The following is a 24228-nucleotide window of genomic DNA, read 5'->3' on the forward strand; positions in this document are numbered from 1 at the left end:
TCGCAGTCCTCACCTCTGAACGAAACCCGCCGAACTCTCGCCCCTTCCCGTCCGAAACGAAGAGGGGAGTGGGGTCGGCAGCCCACAGCTGCTGGGCTGTTCCCAGTGGCCCTGATCTGGGTGCAGGAGACCCAAGATGCTTGGGGGGGACCCGGTCAGGGAGCCGGAGCCAACTCCTTCCCAGATCCGTGGCCCTGTGCCAGGCCACGGGGAGCCAGCCTCCCACGGGCCTCGCGACGGGCTCGGGGCCAAGGACCCACTGGGCTCTGGCTGCCCTCCCTCCGTTACAGGCTCTAGGGAAGGCAGCCTGGGGCGTCTGGGGTTCCCTCGCTGCCGGGCTCCCACCGTGTGCGTGGTGGCGGGGAGCAGGGCTAAGAGCCGGACGCGGAATAGCTCCCGCCAGGTTTATTTGGTCATACCCCAGCCGGTCAGATACAAAACCGAGAGCAGTCTGTGGGGAGAGCAGGAAGGCTGGCCCGGGAAGTGGGGGGCGCAGTGCCCAAGAGCCAGCCCCAGGGCACCAGGGAGCCCACACGGGAGGCAGCACAGCCTGTGTCCTAAGGAGGAAAGGGGGTGCCCCTTCAGGTCACTGCTCCCCCAAAACTGGCTTCCAATGAGGCCTGGACGGCGGAAAGTGCCAGGTGGTGGGGGTGTCCTGGGTCTGCAGGGGCTTGGCGGAGAGCAGAAGCCAGGCCTTCATCGGCTCGCAGGGTGGCTCCCCGTTGGCGAAAGGTGCCCGCTGGGCTGCTCGTCTGTGCTGGATGCCCTCTGTTCAACTCAGTGGGAAAGCCTCTGGGCAGGTAGGGTGGGGGCAGCGCCCTCAGCTCTAGCCCTTCCAATAGCAGGCCAGGTGGAGAGGGAGCCGGCAGCTTTGTTACACACCAGACCCTCGAGGCGTGGTTAGGAGAGCAGGAGGGGCTGGCCCGTGGGCACGCGGGGTGACCGCCCACTGCTCAGAAGTCACAGTCGCTCTCTCTCTCACGCTGCGCCTCCTGCCGCCTCCTGGCCTCCAGGAAAGCCAGCTCCTTGGCCTCTTTCTTCTGGTTCCGGGCCTCGTACTCTAGCCTGGGGGCCGGGCTGCGGTGAGCTGGGCACCCAGGCCTGGGGCTTCTGAGGCCCCGCCGGGCCCAGCCACGCAGCCCTTCCTCACCTGTTCTTGATGATGCGCTGAACAATGAGGTCCGTGGTCAGGTCGTTCCCGCTGTCGATCTGGCAAAAGATGCCCCTTCTCTTGGGCTCCTGGAGGCCAGAGGGTTGGGGGAGGTGATGGCAGCCCTCCTCTGGAGCTGCCTGGGCCTGGAGGGTCCTCACCCCCGAAAGACCAGAAAACTAGCATGGTTCCTCCCACTGCTTAGCAAGCGTCCTCCTCCTCCTAGGAGGCCACTGGACCGCAGTTAACCCGTCCCCAGGGTAGCTTCCAAACAGGCACTGTGAGACGGGGGAGGCGGCGGGGTGGGGGCAGGTTCCCCGGGGAACAGCACACTTGGCCACCTCGTGCCCATCAAGGGCCCAGCACAACCCACCTGGTAAGGATCTGAGCCATCCTTGTCCGGCACGATTTCTGTCTTCCCGTGACATACCAGGTCCACCTGGGGAGGGAGCAGGGGTCAGGGAGCCTGGTGCCTTGCACTCAGAGGGCCCTCCCTGGGACCTGGTCCACAGGAGCCTCACCTTGAAGTGGTCCAGGAGCTCTGCTGTGACCGCATAGGGGGCCCCGATCACCACTTCCGACACATACTAGGGGGACAGGGAGCACAGGTGGTCAGCTCAGAACCCACTAGGCCCCAGGCTGATGGGAGAAAGTGCTCGCTGCTAAGGAAGCAAGGGCTGGGGGGAGGGAGCAGCACGGCGGGGCTGGCTGGCCGGAGCCCAAGGCTCCTGGGTACCCCCTCCTCCCCTGCAGCCTGGGCAGGGGACCCCACCCGGCGCCCCCGCCATGGTCCATACCCGGCAGGCCAGCACGCTCAGGGTCCGCTCGTGAAGGTTCATGATGGGGTAGTTCTTCCCTTTGTAGTGGTTGACCTCCTAGGGCCACAGTGAGTTCCAGTGAGCAGGCAGCCTCCGGCAGACGGGCCCGGCAGCGCGGGGAAGCCCCAGTCCCCAGAAAGAGGCCCCTGCCTCCCCCACCTCCATCAGCTCCCCAGGCCTCACCCCTGTGAGCCACCTGGGCCCAGCCTCAGCCCCAGGAGGCGCCCCCCCCCCCCCCCCGCCCGCCCACACCCTATCAGCTGGCCAGAGAGCGAGACCTGGTCAAAGTGCAAGCCGGCGATGACATACGGCCTCTCGGCCAGGCCGTGCACCTTCTCCAGGAAGTCCACATGGCCGATGTCTGTGCCCAGGTTAAGAATCAAGTAAAAGGAGAAGAGGCGCCCTGCAGGACCGGGGGCTCCGGCGGATTCCCCTGAGCTCCACCCACTCTGGGAGCTGCGAGGAGTCAGGGAGGCCTCTCAGGTCCCATGACCCAGAGGGGCCCACGGGGCCAAAGTGGGGGCCACCCTCCCCCTCGGTCCCAGAGGATACGGAACAGGTCGAAGGCACCGGCCACATAGATGACAGTCTCCCCTGGCTGGGGTTCCTTCCCCGAAGCAAACTGGATGATCTTCTGAGACGTCTGCAGGAACTGGGACACCCCTGTCCAGGGGTTCCGCCCCCCAGGGCACTAGAAGCCGAGAGGACTCTGGTCAGCGAGTGCTGCCTGGGGAGCGGCCTGTCCTTCACCTGCCCCCACACCCCAGCTCCTTTTCTGGGCCCGGGCTGCCTGCGCCTGCCTGTCTGGGAGCAGGTGTGGGGCCGCTGGTGCAGAACCCCAAGCCCCAGCTGCAGCACTTGCTGGGTCACGTGGTCACGTGGGCGCTCTTACCCCGCACTTGCCTCAAGCAGGGACAAGGTGGGGAGCCAGCAGCGCCTGCCCCAAGCAACAGCGGGACGGGTGGCTCCACCCTGTGGCCGCCGTGGGCACTGCAGCCGACAGCACTGGGGCCTGATAGCAGGCCCAGCAGTGGTCACTGCCCTGGTGGGGACCCAGCACCCCAAGCCACCTTCTGGTCACCTGAGAGGGCCCTTCCGAGGGAAATGTCAGCCTGGCAGGTGTTGGGTGATGGGGCTACAAGGGAGAGAGGACCAGGCCGCCTGGTTAGAGGCCACCTGCTTGAGGCGGTCCTGGCTCCTTGGTGGCCGTGGAACTGGCTGAGCCTGGTGGGCAGTACCCAGGCGGTGCCTGGAAGGTGGGGGCCGGGTACAGGGGCATCAGGGAGTGGCCTGGCGAGTCGGGGCGACACTCACCTTGCCGAAGTGGTCTGCATACTCCCGGTACTCCGAGGAGATCTCCTGAGAGGAAGGACACAGGACACTGAGGAGCCTCGCCGTCCCCCAGACATGGCCAACCCCCAGAGCTCACAAAGGGACAAAGACAGACAGACCAGGTGCTTCCTCCCTCCCAGCAGTGTCCTGAGCCCTGGGAGTCCGCCCCGGTCCCTCCCAGACTCACGTGGCCGCTGTGATGGGCCTTGGTCACCAGCAGCATGCGGCCGACGAGGTCCGTGGTGGACACGCCCTGGGTGCGCCTGCACTCTCTGCGGGCACAGGGGGTCAGCACTCGCATCCTGGACATACCCCAAAGGCCCCACAACGGCTCACCCCACCTGAGCGCGGCCCCGCCAACCCCCGCTGGGCTGTGCAGACCAGGCAGCACTGGGCCACTCTCGGCCGCAACAGAAAACCAGGACCAGGAGCGCAGGGCAGGCCACGGCGCTGTTATACAGGGAAGGGCATGACAGAACAGACAAGAAGTGCTGCTGGGGGGGCGGCGGGGAGGCCAGACCGGGGCCCATGGCAGCTCCAGTCTCTGGCCCTCACGACTGTGCCCCATGCCTGAGTCTAGTAACGGCCACACCCCATGCTCTTCCCAGCGGCCAGCTGCCCACGGCCCATGCCCACCACCTGGGCTGGCACAGGTCTGTGACACTTGAAGACCCGCTGGGCAGCCCATCCTGCTCCCACCCTGGCTTGAAGAGGCTGCAGCCCATTTTCCTCATGGGCAGAAAGAGTTAGGGGGGAGCTGTGAGCCTCACTCCTCGACAAGGGGGGCCTTCTCTGGGGCTCACCTGTACCTCCCGGCCTGCTTCACTTCCTCGTAGGTGTCGCGGCCATCTACGGTCAGCGTGATGTCATCTAGGGAGCACCACACACGGGCGAATGAGGACTCTCAGCTCAGACTGCGGGGACCTGTGGGGCCCCCAACCCTCATCCTCGGCTGGCCCTGGCGCGCAGGGACTCTTTCTGGGAACAGAGCCGACGCCTTCTCAGACCCCTGAAAGGCTCAGGCCCCAGCAGCCCGGCCAGAGGCCCAGCCCTCTGGGCCCCAGCCCCTCACTCACTGCCATGCACACAGAAGTCACAGTTGTGCTTGTCCAGCGTCTCCAGCGTGGTCACGTACGGAGCTGCGGGCACCACCTCGTCTACCCACTTGATGGCCCGCACCATCTTGTACCTCTCCTCTTGAGTGAAGACTGGGGGCCCCTTGTGCTTGGAGATCTCCTCTAGAGCCAGACACAGAGCAAGGACAAGACAGATGAGCTCTGCAGGGCTGGCCCACAGGCTCGCTGGCCTTGGGGCCCCCTCCCAGCACCAAGCAGGGCTTGGAACCCCAGCTGAGTTCGTGGCGGGCAGCCGTCTGTCTCCCTGGGCCCTCTGCCTGTCAGGAGGGCAGAAACAGACCCGTGTGGACACCGCCCTGTCTCTCTGGGCCAGTACAGGGGCTCAGGATGTGTTCGCTGGCTAACTATGTGCTCCCCTCACCCAACCAGAGTTCCAGGGAAAGTCCTGTGACAGCCGGGCGCTTCATTCCCAAGGGTCCCAGGCACCAGGCTGGGGCGGGAGGGGGAAGCGGGCAGCACGGCCAGAAACGTCATCCCTTGGCTGCACTGTTCAACTTGAGCCGCAGGACTGGAAGCCGTGGGGGGCTCAGCCTGGGCCTGCAGGTGGCGTGAAGCTGCTGGGCCGTGCTCTTCAGAAGGATGGCCATGGACCCGGCCTTGCCACCTGCAGGGCCCTGGGAGATCAGTGGGAGGCAGCAGCCCAGCTCACCATCGGTGTGTACACCCACGATGAGGTAGTCGCCCATGGCCCTTGCCTGGCGCAGCTGGTTAGAGTGGCCATAATGCACCATGTCATAGCTGTGGAAGGAAAGGACGGTGAGTCCCTGTGCTGAGGGTGGCACTGAGCAGCTGCGAGGGGGCGTGGGGGTGCAGCCTCGCTCCCCTGGGCCTTCTTTAAAAAGGCCTTTGAGAAGCTGCCACTGGGAACAGCTCCTCAGGGTCTGGCCAAGCCTGGGCATTCAGAGGGGATTTGGGCACTCAGCTCCCCACGCCACTGGTCCCTAGGCCAGATTTAACAAGCATGACAGGGGCTGGGCTGTGCCCAGGAACAAGGCCTGCTGCCCCCTGGGGCCAGTGAGCACGCACAACAGCTCGGCTCCCCACGCGTGCCACAGAGCTCCGGCCTCTGCCCTCAGCCCCTCCTCTCACCAAATGCAAACAAGTGTGTTGGGGGGCAGCCTCTTTACTCTGTGAACTGACATTAATATACGGGTGGGCTGGACTCTGTACCACTCTGAAGCAGGCGGCCAGTCTTTGGGACCAACAAGGAACAGAGTCTGCCAGCTGCCAGCTTTGGAGTCCTGCTCGCCCCCCCACGGCCTCCAGAAACTCAGCCAGGCTCTCCTCTCTGGGCCCGACAGCTCCCTCCCTGGTGGCTGGTTCTAGAGCTCTTATCCTCAAATCTGGGCCTGATTAAGGAGTGACTTCTCAGCTAGAGGCCCACTTGCTCCCCTGTGTGGTGCCCAAGTTGGCCCCACACCAAGTCCATTTCCTTCCAAAGTCTCACGTCGTCTCCTGGGTAGGTGACACTGTCCTGCTTCTCCAGGTGACCCACGCCACCTGGTGCGCAAAGCTGTTCCACTCCCTGACACCTGTTAACTCTCACTGCAGCACCCCAGGTCCCCGCACACAAGACTGTGGGGTCACAGGGCTCAGGCCCTGGGGTGAGAGGAGCGGCTAAGTGCAAATGCAGCAGTCTGGCTGGCCCTTGAGCTCACTGGACAGGCTGGGCTGGGGGTTCACAGATCGGAATGCAGGGTGGTGCTGGGTCCAGGGTGTGTCCTAGCCACCGTGGCCTGCTGGGGCAGGGGCCTGGCCAGACCAGGGCCAAGGTCAGAGTCCACCCACACGAAAACATGCTCCCTCCCTGAAGGGGACTCAGGCACAGCTGCAAAGGTGTGGCAGCCCCTCCAGCCCCCAACAGCCCCGCTCTCTTCCCAAGCGGGGAGCTAGCCAGGTGGGGGCTGTGCTTTCTCTGATTGCCACCGAGAAGGCATCCGGAAGCGCCCGGGGCCAGCGCTCAGTAGAGGTCAGTTTTCCTCTCACCCCCAACTTATCTGCAAACAACTCCAGGTCTCGGCCAGCTAGAGGACAGGACGGATGGGCACTGTGGCCCTGCTGGGCAGGACCCAGGAGCCCGGGGGCTTCGCTGGGGGGTCGCGGACACAGGCAAATCCCGCCCTGCCGCTCGCCCTGACACCCAGTAGACTCCCTCGGCCCTGCGGCAGGCGGGCTGGGGAGCCGGACACCGACACCGCGGGCGAGACGCTCCGGGCGCACGGCTCCCCCGTCGGGACGGGACACGCGCGACTCGCGCCACCACCGGCCACACTCCGGCGGCCCGGCCCGGCGGGCGGCTCAGCGACGGAGCCCGGCGCACGGGCGCCCGCGTCCCCAGGAGGGCGCCGGGGCCGGGAGCCGCAGGGCCGGGCCGCCGCCGCCACCGGCCGCTCGCGCCGCACGGCCGGCCCCCGGGCCCCGGGCGCAGGCCGGTCCGCGGACGTGTCTCCGGGCGGCGGCGCAGCGGCCCCCGCGGCCCCGGCTGTCCCCGCCCCCGGCCCGCCCGCCGCCGCCGCGCTCACCAGCCGTCGCACCACACTCGCACGGCGCGCCTGCCCTCCGGACCCGGCGGCTCTGCACCGCCCGCCGCCCCGTGCCCGTTCCGGATCATGGCCCCGCAGCGGCGGCACGGCCCGGCCAGCTCCGCGACTCCCAGCGGCCGCCGCCCGCCCCGAGCACGCCCCGCCCCGCCGGGCGCACGCGCCGTCACGCGGGCCTCACCCGCCGCGCGCGGCCAATGGCGAGTCCCGCCCCGCCCCGCCCCTGGATCCCCGCCCCGCGTGCGCCGCCACAGGCGTGAACCGCCAAAGCCGAGGCCCGCCCCCGCCCGGCGGCCGCCCGGGTGTCCCGGAGACCCCGCCCTCCGGCGCGCGGGGCCAATAGCGCGCACGCACCTAGCCGAGGGGGCGGGGCAGGACCACGTGGGGCTCCACCCGCTCTCCCCGCCTCCCCTCGCCCGCCCCGCCCGCCCCGCCCCCGGGAACCCGCGGGGCGCCCGCTCCCGCGCCCGCTCCCGCGCCCGCTCCCGCGCCCGCTCCCGCGCCCGCTCCCGCGCCCACCGGGCAGCCATTCGAGGACACGCGGGCGACAGTGCAGAGATGTTTAATAACAATAAAAAGGCGCGCCGAGCCCAGGCTCAGAACCAGCCCTCTTCCGCAAATCCCGTTCAGAAAAAGGTCGCTATAAAGTTACCACGTTTTAGTAAGAAGCAGTAGAAATAGGGTTGAGGCCCCTGAGACGAGCCCGGTGCACGAGGTAAGGCAGTCGCGTGCTTCCTCCTGACCGGCCGGCTGCGAAGCAACCCGAGTTCCGATCCCGCAGAGGCGTGGCCGCCCCCCATCTAGGACGCGGCCCGACGGCGAGGAGTCCTCTGATGGCCCACGCCCGAGGCGGCCGCAGCAGTGCAAGGGAGGGGGCGCGCGGGACCCGGGGGGCAGTCCCGGCCTCGCCCCTGACTACGAGTTCCCACATCTGCAAAGTGCCATTTGTTCTCGTCCAGCACCGGGTTACGTCACTTTCTTCCTTTTTGTGCGTTTAGTGCAGCCCCTGCCAAACCAGCCGCCTAGGACGGGGGCGGAGCTGAGCGGTGCACCCCGGTCTCCAGGCGGAGGCTCCTCTTGGCTTCTGCACAGCGACTTCCGAGTGTGGCTACCTTCCTCACCCGCACGCAGGGGAGTCGCCAGGGAGAAGATGGGGTCCTGCCACCTACCGAAAAGGGAAAGCTAGGTCAGGTGAGCCTGGGAGCCTCAGTCACAACCTGCCCCAGGGCGGGAAAGCTGACTGAGGAGGTCGCCCTGCTTCCCTTCCCGTCCTAACTGTGGCCAGGCTTTGCTTGGTGGCAGCTCCACTATTCTGGAGCTACAGAACGGCTTAAGCTCCCCAGTAACTCAGAGGTCAGCACTCACAGTAGCTCAGCCTCTGCGGAACTCAGTGTCCTTGCAGACCACCTGGCAGGCCCAGCACACCGGGGTGAGGCAGGAGCAGCCCCAAGAGGGATGAATCACTAGCAGCTCTGGGTCCCACTTTTCACTTGTATGGCTGGGGCGGGTGGACCAGACCCTCTCCCTCTTCCCAGACTGCGGGATGTGGGGGAAAAAGGCCAGCTGACTAGGGAGGTGTGGCCTACGGACTACACCATGGAGAGATCATGTGTCTGACTGAGATGTAGAACCACATATTATAAACTTAAGATACAGATAAGCACTGATAAAGAAAATGAGCTAAGTTAATGTAAAAAAAAAAAAAAAGAGTACAGTACACAATAGGCCCACATTACAGAACACCACAAACATAACATACAAGAATTGCCAGGCCCAGAAGGTGAAGGGATCCTTAATTCTTGAACCCTTTGATTAAAAGAAGTTATTGATTTCCCCTATAAGACCCTGAAAATTCACAGAGAAAGAAAGTGTAAACTTTTTACTCAATACATACACCACGTCTAAATTATCACAAATTCTGTATTAAGGTACAGTTTAAGCTTCCCCACAGTACGCCAGCTCCCCAAACCGAGTGCACCAAGACTCTGTCTGACTGGAGTCGCCGAGACCACGTCCCTTCAAGGCACCTTCCCGTCCAGGCTGTCTGCGGTAGAGGGGGCCCTCCAGGCGCGCGCTGGCACATTCCCTCTCCCCGCAGGGAGTCACGCTCTCGCTCTCGGCTGATGCCTCAGCCGCTCCCTGCAGAGGCCGCCGGGCTGCAGTCACACCTCAGACACCACGTGCAACTCAGAGCATTCCCTGTGCTCAGTTCACGAGAACAGACAGACACAGCCCATCCTCACAGGGGCAGGAAAGGGGGGATGCGCTCGTGCCCCGCTCACCTGCTATAGGGGGGGATCTCCAGGCCCAGCTCATCCATGAGGAGCTGCATGACGTCGTCACACTTTCCGTGAAGCTTCAGGGCAGCCCAGTCATCCTTCGGGGTCCACTGGGGACAGGGGAAGGTGCGTGAGGATACCCCACTGCCTCCCGCTGGCCCTTTCTCAGCCAGACCTCTTTGGCCCTTGAGTTCGGGACACGAACGTCCCAAGAACTCCCTGGTTCTCCTCTCCTAAGGTCCAGGTCTTAGGAGGGGCCTCTCCGTACGCGGCTCACCTGCAAGTTCACGATGTAGAGCTTGGGCCGCCGGCTGGGGGGCTTGGTCATACACCAGAGACGAGGATACTTCTTCAAGACCTGCAGGAACGGACAGACCGACAGAAAGACCACGCACACGATAGGGAACGAAGCTCTAGGACACCAGGGTCGAACAGCGAACGGGCAAGGTGCCAGCAGGCTCCCCGCCCCCCGCTGCCCCAACCACGGTGCTGTTCACGTACCTTTAAGCTGGAGCCTAAACATAGGATTGTATCTGCTTTGCTGGCTGCCTGAGTGGCTGCCTCCCAGTTCAGAGGCTGCCCCAGGGTCCCCCTCTCCCCGAAGTGCACGATGGTGTCCCGGAGCTGGGCCCCGCACTTGTGGCAGGCCCGGCCCGTCTGGTGCCGGTGCAGGGCGGTGCGCTCGGTCACATCGAACACTCTCACATACTCTCTGTTGGGGGTGCAGGCCGTGCACACCTGAGGAGGAGAGGCCGCCGTGAGCAGGAGCTGCCGGCCCGCGCAGGCCCCTCTGGACCCCAGCGGGACCGCTCACTTCGATGTACATGTTCCCGTGGAGCTCCGAGATGGCCGTGCGGGGCAGCCCGCTCCGCAGGTGGAGCCCGTCACAGTTCTGAGACACCACGTGCTGCACCTGGAGGAGAGGCCAGCGTGAGTCAGCAAGGGGGCCGTGGGGGGGCTGTGTTCATGAGTGACACCATCCTTAACCCGGCCCCGAGCCCCCAAACTGGGGGTGACTCCAACCCCATATGAAGCCTTGGAGGCAAAACCAGGGGGGCAGGTCGGTCCCAGCACAAGCCGGAGGGCCCTCGGTGGGGAAGGGCCCCCGGCTGCCCGCAACAGCCCGGAAGCTCTTGGCGAGCCAAGAGCGCAGGTTTCTGCTCTCTTGGCTCGTTATGTTTCGAGTCACTGAAGGGCCAGGAGGAGGGACCCCTGCCCACGTGGCTGAACTGCTCAGCAGGGGGTCTTCAGAGGTTTCCCACAACCTTCCCCTTTATCTAGGTGGCTTCTGAGGTCTGTGGGGACGTGATAGAAATGCAGCGTGGAAAGAACCCCCAGCAGCTCTGGCCTGAGGCAGACCCCATCCATGACTCTCGAGAGACTCAAGCTGGGAGTCAAGCACTCGGTGGGCCCTCACCCCCCAGGTCCAGCGGCTGACAGAGGCACAGTACAGTTGCCACTGGCCGTCCAGGTTCTGCACTAGGGACCCAGCAAGCGGACCGCCAGCCACAGCAGGTTCTTACCAGCTTTTGCTCATGTAAGCGGGCGATGCTCATGTGGGTGAGGGTTGGCTCGGCCTCACTCAGGTCAGCGGCCCTGCGAGGAAACGGACAGCGACGGAAAGCACAGGTGTGGGGAGCCGCGAGGTCAGGCCGTGCTGCCTCTGCTCGACCGGATGGCAAGGCTGCCCTGGACTGCTTACCTAACACTTCTCCCTTTCTGAAGCAGAGTCCATACTCCATTAGGGCCCCGGTAATCTGGGATAGAGGCTGCCTGCACGTTCAGAAAGAAAATAAACCCAGTGACAAGGCATCACTGTAGGAAATGGCAAAATTCACAAGCGTGAAAAGCAAACGTTTCTCCAGATGTGTTCCAGGCTTCTCCACACACTGGCCTCTATTCCTTCCAACGGCTCAGCACTTCTTAGTGCTACCTGCCTAAATCCAGATGGAGTGGCTCCTTCCCTCTGCCCGGACCCCTCCTCCCACATGGTCTAGCTCATCCCTCCAGGTCCCAAGGAGTCCTGCTGCCTCTGGGAATGTCTCCAGCATGGACTACAACCTGGGCTCTCCAACCACACCTGTCCTCCAAACCGAGAGAGAGGGCTGGTCAGGCTCATCTGTGGGTCCCCAGGGCCTAGCCAGTGCTCAGGGAAGGCTTAGCACATGCCGAAACCCTAGGTAGGAACACTCATCCATGTTGATCCTGATAGTGCTTCCTGCCCCACTGTCACAAAGATCGCCGCCTCTCCAGATGAGATAAAGATCACTAGATTTCTCCAGTTCTCAACACCATGAGCGAAAACAGAAGGCGTGCTGGGATCAAGCAATCTTGTGTTCCCCGGGCTGTGAGTGACCTGCCTCCTGGGGAACCCTGTCTCCTCCCTGCAGCTTAAGCTTGGAAAAATGCCCCCCCGAACCACGCTGAAGAGACGTCGGACAGCAAGACTCAGAGGAAGCGACAGAGCGGCACTCCTGCAGACACAGGAGCACACGTGACCACAGGAAGGAGACCCCAGGACCAGCGCTCCACGGTCTGCAAGTCAGGGTGGTCAGTGCCCCTTATACGACCTCACTGCTGGGCCTCTGAGCTCAACCCTGTTTGGAGGGTCTTCCTCTCCCCCTTGCCTGTGAAACCTTGCTCAGCTTTCAAGGCCTGGCCTCGATGCTGCCTCGCACACCAGGGCAACGGGATGGATTTCCCAGCTCTGGGCTGGGGGCGTGAGTGTCTGCATCTCTGCCCAGCAGCGCAGCCCAGCTGCGCTACCTTCGCTCTCTGCTCACCTGCCGTGTTCTCATCACCCACGGGCCTCCTGAGAACAGAAATCCTCCGTGTTCGCCTCTGCGGGGCCTACACGTGGGTCGCCCTCAACACCGTCCCGTTAAGTAGACAAGTGCCTCAACGCTCAGGATATCCCACGGCCCAAGATGGCCTCTGGACAGAAGGTGCCCCAACCCCCCACGCTTCTCTCCTCCAGCTGCTGTACTCTATCTCTGCTTGCTTTCTGCTTACTTTCTTTCAACGTTTAGGAAACAGGAACAGTGGGGGATCAGGAGACGGTTCTGGACTTGGCTCTGCCCACATAACCTTGGGCTGGTGCTGAACCACCTTGACTTTGGCTTTTTCTTTTTCTAATTAAAGAATTTATTTATTTATTTGACAGAGAGAACACAAGCCGGGTGGGTGGGGGGGAGGGCGGCTGGCAGAGGGAGAAGCAGGCGCCCCCAGGCAGGGAGCCCGGCCCCCGGCCCCCGGCCCCGGCCCCCGGGATCCTGACCGGAAGCGAAGGCACAGGCTTCGCCGAGTGAGCCACCCAGGCGCCCACCGCCTGGACTTGAGACGAGCCAGTGCCGGACACTGTCCCGCTCTTTGCTGCCTTCCCTCCCTTCCTGTCACAAAACCGGCAAACACTTAAAAGCGTTTATCTCCCCCTGCAGCCCCAAGCCGACGCGCTTGGCGCTTCTCTGCGAACGAACACGGGGAGCACCCGGGGGGCGCGCTCAGTTAAGCCGCAGACTCGCGTGTCCGCTGAGGCCTCGGCCGGCAGGGGCTTGAGACCGGCCCCCTCGTCCCCCGTGCTCGCGCCCGCACTCCGTCTCGAACACAGAAGTCGAAGGAGAGAACCCAGACGGACAGGGAAGAGCGAGCGCATCTGGGGGCGCCCGGGGGCTCTGCCGGGCCGTGAGGTCCAGCCCCACACCGGCTAGGGAGGCCACTCCGACAAACGGGCAGCAGCTTGAAGACAGCGCGTCAGGGCGGCTCGGAGGCCAGTGCGCCGCGATCCGCCGGCCGCTCGGAGGCCTCGGCTCGGCGCCGGGCGCGCCACCCAGAAGGGGGCGCCCCAGCCCGGCCCGGCCCGGCCCGGCCCGCGCCCGCCCGGCCCTTACCGTGCTGATGCCCGCGCCGGTGTAGACCACCAGGTACTTGGCGCTCCGCACGGCGCCGGCCAGCTCCCGGACTTTCCTCCGCAGCTCCTCCGGGTCGTCGCACACCTGCCGGACAGCCGAGGCCGGTCGTGACGCCGCCCCGCCCCCGCCCGGCCAGGGCCCGGCCCCGGCTGTCCGCGGCCCGAGCCCCGCACGACCGAGCCCCGGGCGCGCCGCGGGACTCGCCTCCTCCTGCCGCCGCTTCAGGCCCTCGCGCCGCCTGCTCCGACCCTGCAGCTCGGTCACCAGGTCCTCGCTCTCGGCCAGGAGCCGGCCCTCCTCGGCGCTGCGCTCGGCCGCCGCCTTCCTCAGGATGCGCGACACCTGCGGGCGCGGGGCGGGCGGTGAGGGCGGCGCGGGCCGGGGGCGCGGCGCGGGGCGGGCGGCGGCGTACCTGGCGGAGGCGCTCCCGCTGCTGCTCCTCCCTCAGCCTCCGGACCCGCTCCGCCGCCTTGCGCTCCGAGCGGCTGGGACCCCCGGCTGCCATCGCTCCCGGGAGACCCGCGCTTCCGCTTCCGCCTCCGGGCAGGCCGCGCTCCGGCGCATGCGCGAGAGGCCCGCCCCGCCCTTCCGGCCCCGCCCCCGCAGCGCGCAAAGGAAGCACCTGACAGTCTCTTTAAAAGGTGTTTATTGATCATATACAAAATAAAGAAAACCTTATATATCACAAACATACACTATGTACAGCAATAAATACCCGGGGTCCGGCCCAGTGCCGCCCCCCCTGGACAATAATTTAGCAATAAATACTGCACAGGGCAGGGTGTGCCCTGGGGCCAAGGCCCGCCCCAGGGAGGCCCCTCCTCACCTGCATCTCCAACACCCTGGCAGGTCCCAGGGAACCCCCACCTTCCCCTGGTTTCAGCCCCAGGCAGGACAGGCAGGGTCTGATCACCTCTGCTTGGACCCAGCCTCTCAGCGCCAGGAGAGCACCAGAGCGGGACACACGGGGCAGCCCTTGTCCTGTTGCCCTAAGATGCCAGGAGAAGGCTTTCTGCACCCACTCCCGTTTGGTTAAAGGCTTCAGGGAGTAGCAAATTGAGGGGATGGGGAGAAGGGAGGGGCTGGGACACAAGGTTGCTGCAGGGGCTGGCCCCTCGCAGTTCCAGGGCTGGGGGGACTCTCTCCTACACTCCAGCTCGGGCTGCCAGACACCCACGCACCAAGGCTGCTGCTCCAGCGAGGGGTGCAAATGCCCGTGACTGGCCCAAAGGTGCCGCACACGCTCAAAACACACAGGCCTGAAGCAGGACAAGCCATTCCCCTACCTTTGTGTGTCCCCCACTTCTCCCCACCTGCTCCAAAACTAGACAGCCAACAGGAAGGCAATAAGGCGCCAAGAAGAATTATTCAGTGGCTTCTGGGGGGAAAAAAATCGTTACTGTGTTGGTTCCTTTCACCAAACCACAGCCTAAAAAAGTAACTTACAAGATCCCCGAGCGGAAACGTGCTGCAGGCTGCGGCTTGGGCTTCCCAGCTGTGGACAGGAGCGTTAGCCAACCGGCCACCTCAGAGAGGGAGGCAACAGGGATAGGAGGGGGCCTGACCACCTGTCCCAAAGCAGGCTGCAACCGATCAGAGCCATGGGCTCAGGCACGGACCGCAGGGGCTGCTGTTGACGGTCAGACCTGGACCAGGGGCAGAAGAGCCTCCGGGGAGACCCGGCATCTGGCAGAAACAAGCACACACCACAGCTGAGCAGCTGTGTCTTCTCATGTACAGAGAGCAGTGCCACCCGGAGTGGCAGCCAGCGTCAAGGGGAGGTCTCCCCCAGGTCATACTCAGGGCAGGAGCTGCCCTGTTCCCAACAGGGTTGTCCTCTGAAATCTGAGTGTCCGTGTTGGGGGAAGAGTGAGGCAAGGGTGGGAAGGAAGGTGCACATCACGGTTCACTGAGCGGACCAGTCTGGGAGACTTGGCTTCGGCCAAAGCCCTCGATTCGCTGTGTCAGAAAAGTCGAGGAGAAAAAGAACACAACACTCTCACAGCAGGAAAACGGAATGAACAAGAATCAGAAAGACACCAAACCAGCCACGTGTGGACACAGGCTCTACTGTCAAGAAACCAAGGTGAAGGGGAAAAGGGGTGGAGTGCAGAGTGGCCCCACGGGGCCAGCGTGATGGGAACGGGACATTCCCCTAGATCCAAGGAACAGGTGCTCCAAATCCAAAAGCCGTGAAAGGAAGCATGACCTCACTCACTCCAGAAGCTTCTTCTATTACCTAAACCAGACCTGCACTTTCTCTTCTACCTGTGCCCACCCTCCAACTCACCTTTCAGCTTCCAAACCTGCCTCCTCCCTCTGCTTTCCAGGTCTCCAACCTGGCAGATGGCCGGCTATCTCCCAGCCAGTGCCAGAGTGGGGACCGTAAATGGACGCGGAGGGCGTGGGCTTCTCCCCCTCTTCAGGGATTCTTACGATGCGATTCTGACTCACCGCTGCTACAACCAACATCTTTCGTCTAGACCCTAGGTAGACAAAGCCGCGCATCAGGGAGGGGCAGGAAGACACTAAGTATTGAGCGTCGACGGTCACAATCTCCACTGCAGGCCGACCGGGCACAATCGGGAAGGATGGGGCCTCTAGGGCCAAGAGAAGCCCATCAACAGGACAGAAACGGACAGCACGTCCCCGCCACCACCCCATGGGCACTCTGGGTCAGACTGGAGGATGAGTACCCCGCCAGCCCCCACTGAGTTTCTTTTCACCAGCCCACACGTCTGTGCGTTATAGGGCTCTAGAGCCCCCAGAGAAGCTGAGGCCCATGTGGCCAGAGACAGGGCCAGCACCACAGGCAGCTCGCATCCCAAGGCGAGGAGGGGCTTCCGGAGCCCGGTCTGGAAGACTAGCTGCCTCTGCAGAGGAGCCGGGCTCAGCCCAGGGGGGCAGGTGGGCCAGGCTCAGCCCTGGAGACCAGCACCTCCACGAGCTACGCAGCACGTCCCTGGAAGACACAGATCCCAAAGGAGGCAAAAAAAGGCCCAAGGCCACGAGCAGGAGCATGGCGCCTGCAGACCACAGCCCTTGTCTGGCGCCACTGGAGACCCCCACCCCAGCCCGCGGGCAGGGAGAAAGGCCACCCCGGATGAGCCCCAAGACCACCTGGCTTAGCCGGGGAAGCATTCCTTCACGGCGGGGAAGCACTGCTGGGCTAGGTGGGCAGCAGGACTGGAAACTCCCATGTGGGCCCAGGGGTTCCCGACGAGGCCCACGGGAAGCCTACAGGGACAAAGCTGGGATCAGCGGCCAGAGCCCACGCATGCTGACTGGAGGCCAAAAGGAAGACACATGGGGGTACCTCGTGCCTCTGTGGTCCCCGGCAAACCCGCCAGCCATGGTCAGCGGCGGTAGGCGTGGAAGCAGTGTGGGGGCGGGCACTCTAGGACGGCCCCTTGTGGCTACCCTGCCACTGGGTCAGCCCAAGCCTTACACAGACATGCGAAGCCCAGGCTGTGCGGGGTGAGAGCAGCAGAGCCCTGTGTCTGGTCCCCGGGGGTCCCGGGTCAGGCACTGAGGCAGAGGGGGCTGGACTGATGGGCGGCTCCCCAAGGCCTGCTGGAGCCCGAGCTGCCCAGCACCCCTGTCCAGGTCCAGGCCCAGCAAGCCAGCAGAAGCAAGAACACAACCAAATCCAAAAAACAAACACAGGATTAACAGACACAAGAAATGACACCCACAGGTCAAAGGTCACCAGAAGCACCAGCACGTGACGCGGCACAAGACCTCACCAGGCACAGACAACACCACGGCACCGGCAAGAGACGGAAGCAGGAAGGGCAAAGGAGTAAGTCACTTTCGGTACAATTGCAAAAGAGATAGCAAAGAGCCAGGACGCGCCTTGTGGTTGCTCACGGCTTGGCTTTTTTTTTTTTTTTTTTTTTTATCTTTTTTAAAACTAAGTTTTATAAATAACGTCTGATAACTCTGTGTATATAAAAACTAAACTCCAACAGCCACAAAGACTTGTCCATAAGTTTACAAGAAAGGGATTTTTTTTGTTTGCTTTTTTCTTTTGTTAAACTAGCAAAGTTTCTATTATACTTTCCTTCCTTGTCCATATATACGGTCAAATGTTCTTGCTTGTTTTTTGTTTTCTTTTTTTAAAAAGACAGTTTTATAAATACTCTGCAGCTCTTTTTTCTTTAGCTTTTAAACATATAATTTAATAACTTCGTAAAAGGAACTCCTCTCTTAAATAAAGGGCTATGTAACCACACAAACAGGTCATGTAAACAGTGGCACGGGACCCATCGCAGGACACTGGACACACCCTTCACGTATGTTCACAACCAGTGACTTGGTCTTGTTCAGTGCAACGCATCAGGCTCGAGCGCCCTGGCCCCTGGCACAAAGCCGCGGAACGCCCCATCCCTCCCAGCGCCTACAGAGCCTAGGCTAGTGGCCTGCCCGCCCAGGGCCCTCAGGGACACCCTACTCCCAGGAGCAGAGTCCATCTGTGCCTGTGGCTGCACTAAGAGTGAATCACAGCCCGCGGCCAGCCAGCAGCTGTCGGAGCCCGCGGGCCACCCAGGAGTGGACAGCAGCCTCCCCTTGCCCTGGGGCCCTCCCTGCTCTAACACCCGAGCCCCAGAACGCTCATTCGATCTTTCTCTGTTCCCACAGGGCCAACTCTGGACGCCAAGCCTGCACCGCCTTGGTACAAAGGGGACTGGGGGGCAACCCCACGTCACCGCCGAACTGACCAATCCCAACACACAAAACACACGATGACGACGACGAGATCAAAGGGGCTCAGCCCGGCGCCCCTGGGGTGCGGGTTGTGCTTTGCAGGGAAGGGAGGAGGCAGGAGAGGAGAAAGAAGGGGACAGGGCTGCCAAACTCGCCATGCGCCGAATGGCCCCTCGCAGACCCGCCCGGGAAAGCGCGAGTCCCTACGACCGGGCGTCCGTCTTGGACTTTACTATCGTAATGACGCTAGTGGCGGCCACCTTGCCGGGGACAAGGGGCCCCAAGCCGGCAGCGAGGGGGCCCCGGGCCGGCGCCACGGGGCTGCGGGCCACGGTCCTGGCGAAGTTCTGCAGGGCCTCGTACTTGGCGCGCAGCGCGTCGAGCTCCAGCTTCATGCTGGCGTTCTCCGAGGCCAGCTTCTCCACCTCCTGCTGCAGCTCCGCCTTCTGCTTCTCCAGCTCCTCCTTCTGCGTCACGCGCTTGACGCGGCAGCTGGCGGCGTAGCCCCGGTTCTTGAGCGTGCGCCGCCGCTGCTTCAGCTGGATGATCTCCTCCTTGGACAGGCCCCGCAGGTGCTGGTTCAGCTCCCGCACCGACATGGTCACCAGCTCCTCGTCCGTCAGGCTGGTGCCATTCTCACCCGGCTCCCGCTTCACCTGCGGGCGGGACTGCGCGTGAGGCCCGGGCTCCGCGGGGACCGCCCGCCCCTGCGCCGCCCCAGCTCCGGGCGCCGCCCACGGTCCGCTCACCTTCAAGGCCTTGTTTCCTTTATTGGGGGTCGTCATAACCCGGGGGCACGGCGAGCAGGCACTCTGCGAGACAGGGAGCGGAGGTCAGGACCCTGAGGACCGCTCCCCTTTCTCCCTCCCGGGGGCACAGAGCCGAGGGAAGGGGCCCAGTCCCAGCCTCACCCCTCACCTCACCATTCCCAGTACCTGGCCCGGAGGACCACCCGCCAGCCTCTGGCTAGGCTGGTCCCTGGCCACCTTGTCCCTAGGAAACCCAGTGTGTCTGATGGGGGAGGGGGACTGAAGGCCTGTTAGAAAGGCCCCAACCAGAAAGGGGCCCTGGGAAGAGATGACAGCGATGCAGGAAGGGCCAGCCTAGAAGGAAGCCGGGAGCTTTAAAAATAACCCCAGTGTGCGCCCCAGAGCATGGCCGCTCCCGGCGAGTCGCGCTGACTCAGCACATCGCTCCGCTCCCGCTCCCTCACCAGCCCGGCCTGGCACTCCCCAAGGCTGCCAGCCAACACAGCCCCAGGGGACCCGCAGCCTAAGCAGAGCACGGCTGGGGCCAGAAAGGCCAGCCTGGCCAACAGCAGGTGCGGGGCTGGGCCCAGTGACCCTGCAGCTGTGTACTCGGGGCCCTACCTCCTACAGCCACCTCCCCTTAGCTGGCCCTGTCCCCACAAAGGCTTAGGGGCCGGTGGAGACTCAGGCCAAGAGAAGGATGCAGGACAGTCCTGATTCTCCCACAGACTTTTCACTTTGAAGAGCTCGACTGTTTCCGGCATTGGTGGGAGCACCCCCCCCCCCCCCGCCAGGTGGCAGGCGCCCCAGGAGAGGCTGGGCTCAGCCCTCTCTGCTGCTGATGGAGCAACCTTCCTGTGGCTTTGGATTGCCGCATCTGGTGCCCCTGCCCCACCCCAGCCATGCTGTTTCCTAAGAGGGCCCGCCGGGCCACCCAGGGGCTCTCCTCAGCCCCCTCCAGCCCCAGCCCCCTGCCAGGGGTCACTGCCCACAGCATAGGGAAAAACAACATAAGGGCTTGGGGGAGGGGTGGGCCAAAGGGCCCCTCGCACCCATTCAGTCGCCCTTCCCACGCCCGGCCCTCGCTGTCTGCTTCCTCGAGCCCTGCCAAGGACATTTCTGTGCACCTAATCCTGCAAATTCGGCTCAGCCTGCCCCCACCAAAGCTTCAGGCAAGCACACTCCCTCCCAGCCCCCTGCTTTCCAGGTCAGGCAGGAGGGAAAGCGGACCCCGGCCTCCTGCTGCAGGAGGTGTGAGCACCGCGCGCAGTTCTGGGCGGCGGCGGGGGTGGGGGGGCTTGTGACCCTTGCTGGGGAGGTGAAGCACGGCTTAGGGAAGTGGAGGCTCGCAAGGTGGCTCCAGGGCAGGACTGCCACTCACCCCTCCTCAGCCCAGGGCTCTCAGGCCGCACCGCAGAGCACCAGATGGAGCAGACAGAAGCTAGAGGTCAGAAGGTCCTGAGGGCCCCAAACCCACCCTGGGGGACAGGATCTCATGGCTGAGCTGCCGGGGCCCCCCCAGCCTTAAGTCTGAGTTGGGGTGCAGGGACACTCCCCGGGGTCCTTCCACTGTCAGCCCAAAGGACAAGCCCTGGCACCAGCTTTTCCCACCAGCCATACTCCCTCCGCCCCCGAATGCTGAGCACAACGGTGACTTCCTGAGATCACACAGAAGAGTGCGGAGCGTGGCGGCTGGGAGCTGAAAAGTGCCTCCTCGGCAGTTCTCACCCTCCGCAGAAGGCCTGAACTCAGCACAAGTGCAGCCACTCGCCTCCTAATCAAAGGTGCAGGGGGCGCGTGCCCGCCGTGGGGGAGGGGCAGGGCTCAGCAAAGCCAGGGCTTCTGCGGCCTCTGCCCACCAGGGAACACACACAGATGCGACGGTGACAGGCTTAGGGGAGGGGCTGTGGGACACAGCACAGGGCACCTCGGGAAGCCAGAAGGAGGGTGTCCAGGAGGCTGGATTGAGAACAGGCTCCCTCTACTCTCCACCCCAAAGAGGGTCCAGGGCTTGGCCCCAGGGATCCCTCCCCACCTTCCCCTGAGGGTGAGCCACACTTGTAGATAAGACACGGACCGTCCCCCCCCCCCCCCGGGCGACCCACTCAGGCTGACAGCCAGCTGGGAAGGGAAAACTGGTTTCGACAGCTCCATGCCCTGAACGGGGGGCCGGCTCTAGATGCACACGCGGGGCAAGAGCCCGCTCCTTCCCCGGCCTTCCTGCCACCCTGCCTGACAGAACCACCTCCTCCAAAACCCCTGAGCCACTGCAAGCCGTTCTGGAAAGAGTGGAAAACTTAATCTGCACCTAAGAACAAACGAGAACACGGAAAGAAGTACCCCCTTCGGGAACCTGCACTTTCCTAGGGTATAAAATTTGACCCAGAGATCAGCTGAGTTCAACATCCGGCACGTATAAGCCCAAGGCTAAGTGCGTGTGTGCTGGGGCGAAGGGGCATCCCTGAAGACCAACCACAAGGCCAGCCTGACCCAGCCACGAACCCCTAGGCAAGAATGGTCAGCTCTGGTTGAGACAAAACGCCCCAACCCCTGGAGGCCAGGAACCACCCACACACTGAGGAAAGGTCAGGCCGCACCATCCTCAGGCTGTCACCCCCCAAGAGGCTCAACACCCACCAGGGAGGGCCACAATCTTTGCTGACACCCACACAGCACCAGGCCCCAACCTCAAGCAGGACAACTCTAAGGGTGATCGGGAACCGCCGTCTTCCGCTCCATGGCTTCCACACCAGCCCACCGGCTGTGCCCCAAAGGCCACAACCACCACCTGCAGCTCTGCCCCACACCCCAGGGCCAGGCAGCAAAAGGGGCAAGGCCTGCTCACCAGACACCTCGCTTTCCAGATGTCAAAGTCCTGCTGCTTCCTCTCATTGGCAGTTTCCTGGTAGGGCGGCACCTGCTTCCCCTGCCCTGTCCACTGTCCTCCAGGACTTGAGCACAGGCACCCTTCTTTCTCCCACTGACTCCCTCTCTGGCCAGGGGCTATGCCTCTCTTGCCCGCCCAGGGGCTGCCCAGCCTAGCCAACCAGACCAGCCACAGGCAAAGCCTGCTCCCCAGCCTGGCAGGCACGGCCCCCTAAGCTCCTCCCCTGCCCTCCTCTCACTCGGAGAACTATTTCCCAGTTTGGGGAACTGTCCCAGACGCTGGTCAGGGACCGGCTGCCGGAGAAGAGCCCGCCTGGGAGGAGATGGACAGGCCGGCGGCTGCGCATTCTGCCAGGAAAGAACACCTGCACCTGGGCGCCCCCCCTTCTTCTCACGCCCCTGCCTTCAACTCGCACACCAGCCCTAACTTGAACGGGTGGCCCAGCCCCGGGGGCCTGGCCCTTCCCCAGTTTCCCTCCTCCTCTATGTGTCGGGCCTTTCGGACCCCAGGCCCCTAGCTCAAACCCGCCCCCACCCCAGACATCAGAATGAGCATCGAGTGACCTCATGCTGATGACTCAGCAAGTCTCCCTCTGGGCTCTGGCACGCGTGCGGCGGAGCGAAGCCGGCGCGAGCAGGGTCTTCCCGGCCCCGCCACGTGCCGCCCCCTCCCCCCAGGCCCGCCGAGGACCCCTGCGCCCGGGGAGGCGGACACAGACACCTGATGAATCAGCAGCTACACCCGGGGCCCCCCGAGGCTCTTCCGCCGAGCCCTAGGCGCCCCGCTCGACCCCACCCTTTCCTCCCGCCACCGCGGCCGCCCCTCCCACCAGGACGCCCGGGGCTCCGCCGCGCGAGCCCCGCAGACGCCCCGCCCCGCCCTCCTCCGTCCCCCGCGACCCACCCCAGCACCCCGGGCGCGAGGGCCAGGAGCTGCCGCTGACTCGCGGGGAAACCGAGGCACGGGCCGCCCGGAGGGCGCGGGGCGGACCCGCAGCCGGGAGCGCGCGGCCCGCCCCGCTCCCAGCCCGCCCGGGGGAGCCGCGGCCCCGCCCGCCCCCCGCCGCCACCCCGCGGCCCGGAGCCCGGAGCCCCCCGGCCGCCCGCCGCCCGCCGCCCGCCCGCCCGGCCGGCCCGCCGCCGCACTCACCCACCACACTGCGGGCCCGGGCGGGCCGAGGCCGGGGCGGGCGGGCGGGCGGGCGCTGCGAGGGCGCGCGGGGGGCTCCGGGCCCGGGGTGGGGGCGCTTCGCCTGCGCGGGCCGGGCCGAGCGCGCTGGGAAGGCCGGGCCGGACCAGGCTCGGGATCCGCCGCCGCCGCCGCCGCCGCCGCCGCCGCCGCTCCACAGACGTCACATGATGTTTGGTCACGTGGGCTCCATTCATGAAGCGGCGACGCGGCCGCCGGGGCTTAAAGGGGAAGCGGCGGCGGCGGCCGCGGCGGCCGCGGCGGCGGCGGGGCGCGTCCTCACTGCGCCTGCGCGCCCGGAGCCGGCTCCGGACCCCGCGCGCCGCTCCCGGCCCCGGCAGGACCCGCCCGCGCCGCGAGGCTGGGGGCCCGGGGGGAGGGCTGGGGGGCCCGTGTCCGGCTCTGCTGACCCGCGGGACCGCTGCGGCCCTGAGGCCCCCGTGCGTCGCGGACACGGTCCCCGAGGCGCTTCCGAGGCTGCACGGCGGGCACAGCGCGCGTTCCCCCCCGCGTCATTCCCGGACCCGCCTCGGCCCTGCCGGGCAGCCGGGGCCGGTTCACAGACGACCCGACAGCCTTGTCCAGGGTTCGCAGTGAGGTCTGGCCGCGGCCACCTGCGAGGGCTGCGGGGTGTCCCCACGCACCGCCCCCAGACCTCACGTTAGCGACGAGCCCTGGCGCAGCTCCCGGGACTGCCCGGAAAACATCGGTGAGAGGGGTGCACCCACCGCACCTGTCTGGGACCCCGTCCCCTCGGGCCGAATCCGCTCCTGCCCCTGCTGTGAGGACCTCTCGCTGCTGCTCAGAATTCCCGGAGGAAGAAGGGACACCGGAGGGGAGGGATCCCATTTCCAAGTCCTGGAACAGGTATAGAGCCAGGAAAAGCGACTCATCCTGCGAGGCAGGTCGGTGGGACTCAGGTGAGCTGGCCCAGGGGCGGTGAGGGACAGGCGGCGGCAGCACACACACACACACACACACCGGGTCTCTGTGGGAATTCAGTGCCACCAACTGACGAAGGCCATCGGCAGAGGACCCGGAAGCCAGGGACATAAGGGTCCCCGAGGGACCCCCTGCCTGCCTTCAGGATCTCCTCTGTGAATCCCACCATGCCTTGTACCCCTCCTGCTTTGTAGGGTTGTGCGTGGTGGTCTATTTCGAAGTGGTCTTTAAGGGCAGGGCACCACACTCTACTCCAGGGCCTTAATATATCTGGGGCATGACTCTTGGTTGGTTGTTTTTTGTTTGTTTGTTTTTTTTAAGATTTTATTTGTAGGAACGCCTGGGTGGCTCCATCGGTGAAGCATCTGCCTTCGGCTCATGTCACGATCCTGGGGTCCTCGATCAACCCCCACATCAGGCTCCCTGCTCAGTGTGGGGTCTGCTTCTCCCTCTGCCTGCCGCTCCTTTCTGCTTGTGCTCCCTCTCTCTTGCTCGCTCACTCTGTCTCTCTCAAATAAAATCTTTTTAAAAAGTTAAAGATTTTATTTGTAAGTGATCTTAACACCCAAGGTGGGGCTTGAACTCACAACCC

At 64.3% G+C, this 24228-nt stretch overlaps 4 protein-coding genes across 14 annotated transcripts; 1 reads left to right on the forward strand and 3 right to left on the reverse strand.

Annotated features, from left to right (window-relative positions):
• Positions 1–390: 390 nt before the first annotated feature.
• Positions 391–7124, reverse strand: PCYT2 (phosphate cytidylyltransferase 2, ethanolamine). The gene is made up of 13 exons (XM_032322168.1): positions 6959–7124; positions 5086–5174; positions 4377–4538; positions 4104–4170; positions 3488–3572; positions 3283–3327; positions 2521–2659; positions 2247–2329; positions 1948–2025; positions 1672–1737; positions 1524–1589; positions 1151–1239; positions 391–1065 (listed from the first exon to the last, which is right to left on the reverse strand). Exons 1-13 carry the CDS (start codon positions 7045–7047, stop codon positions 954–956), a joined length of 1170 nt encoding a protein of 389 aa, XP_032178059.1. The 5' UTR covers positions 7048–7124; the 3' UTR covers positions 391–953.
• LOC116576946 (basic proline-rich protein-like) lies at positions 7046–7651 on the forward strand. The gene has a single exon (XM_032319501.1). The coding sequence runs from the start codon at positions 7046–7048 to the stop codon at positions 7649–7651; it is 606 nt and encodes a 201-aa protein (XP_032175392.1).
• On the reverse strand, positions 7523–13737 carry SIRT7 (sirtuin 7). Of its 3 annotated transcripts, XR_004280750.1 has the most exons (11): positions 13576–13736; positions 13368–13505; positions 13143–13247; positions 10958–11028; positions 10779–10851; positions 10070–10168; positions 9757–9993; positions 9533–9613; positions 9259–9365; positions 8736–8821; positions 8028–8141 (listed from the first exon to the last, which is right to left on the reverse strand). XR_004280750.1 is itself a non-coding variant. In XM_032322163.1 (10 exons), exons 1-10 carry the CDS (start codon positions 13666–13668, stop codon positions 7943–7945), a joined length of 1203 nt encoding a protein of 400 aa, XP_032178054.1. In that variant the 5' UTR covers positions 13669–13734; the 3' UTR covers positions 7523–7942. The 3 variants fall into 3 exon arrangements, 2 of the variants coding, with proteins under 2 accessions (XP_032178054.1, XP_032178055.1); XM_032322163.1 differs by lacking the exon at positions 8736–8821 and having other exon boundaries at positions 7523–8141; positions 13576–13734; XM_032322164.1 differs by lacking the exons at positions 8028–8141; positions 8736–8821 and adding an exon at positions 8879–9115 and having other exon boundaries at positions 13576–13737.
• A 55-nt stretch (positions 13738–13792) lies between these two features.
• On the reverse strand, positions 13793–22745 carry MAFG (MAF bZIP transcription factor G). Of its 9 annotated transcripts, none has more exons than XM_032322206.1 (3): positions 22656–22745; positions 18620–18682; positions 13793–18526 (listed from the first exon to the last, which is right to left on the reverse strand). In XM_032322206.1, exons 2-3 carry the CDS (start codon positions 18653–18655, stop codon positions 18074–18076), a joined length of 489 nt encoding a protein of 162 aa, XP_032178097.1. In that variant the 5' UTR covers positions 18656–18682; positions 22656–22745; the 3' UTR covers positions 13793–18073. The 9 variants fall into 9 exon arrangements, with proteins under 9 accessions (XP_032178097.1, XP_032178102.1, XP_032178099.1 ...); XM_032322211.1 differs by having other exon boundaries at positions 22660–22678; XM_032322208.1 differs by lacking the exon at positions 22656–22745 and adding an exon at positions 22410–22532.
• Between the last annotated feature and the right edge of the window lie 1483 nt (positions 22746–24228).

Source organism: Mustela erminea, chromosome 18 (genome assembly GCF_009829155.1).
Source record: "Mustela erminea isolate mMusErm1 chromosome 18, mMusErm1.Pri, whole genome shotgun sequence".
Taxonomy (NCBI): Eukaryota; Metazoa; Chordata; class Mammalia; order Carnivora; family Mustelidae; genus Mustela; species Mustela erminea.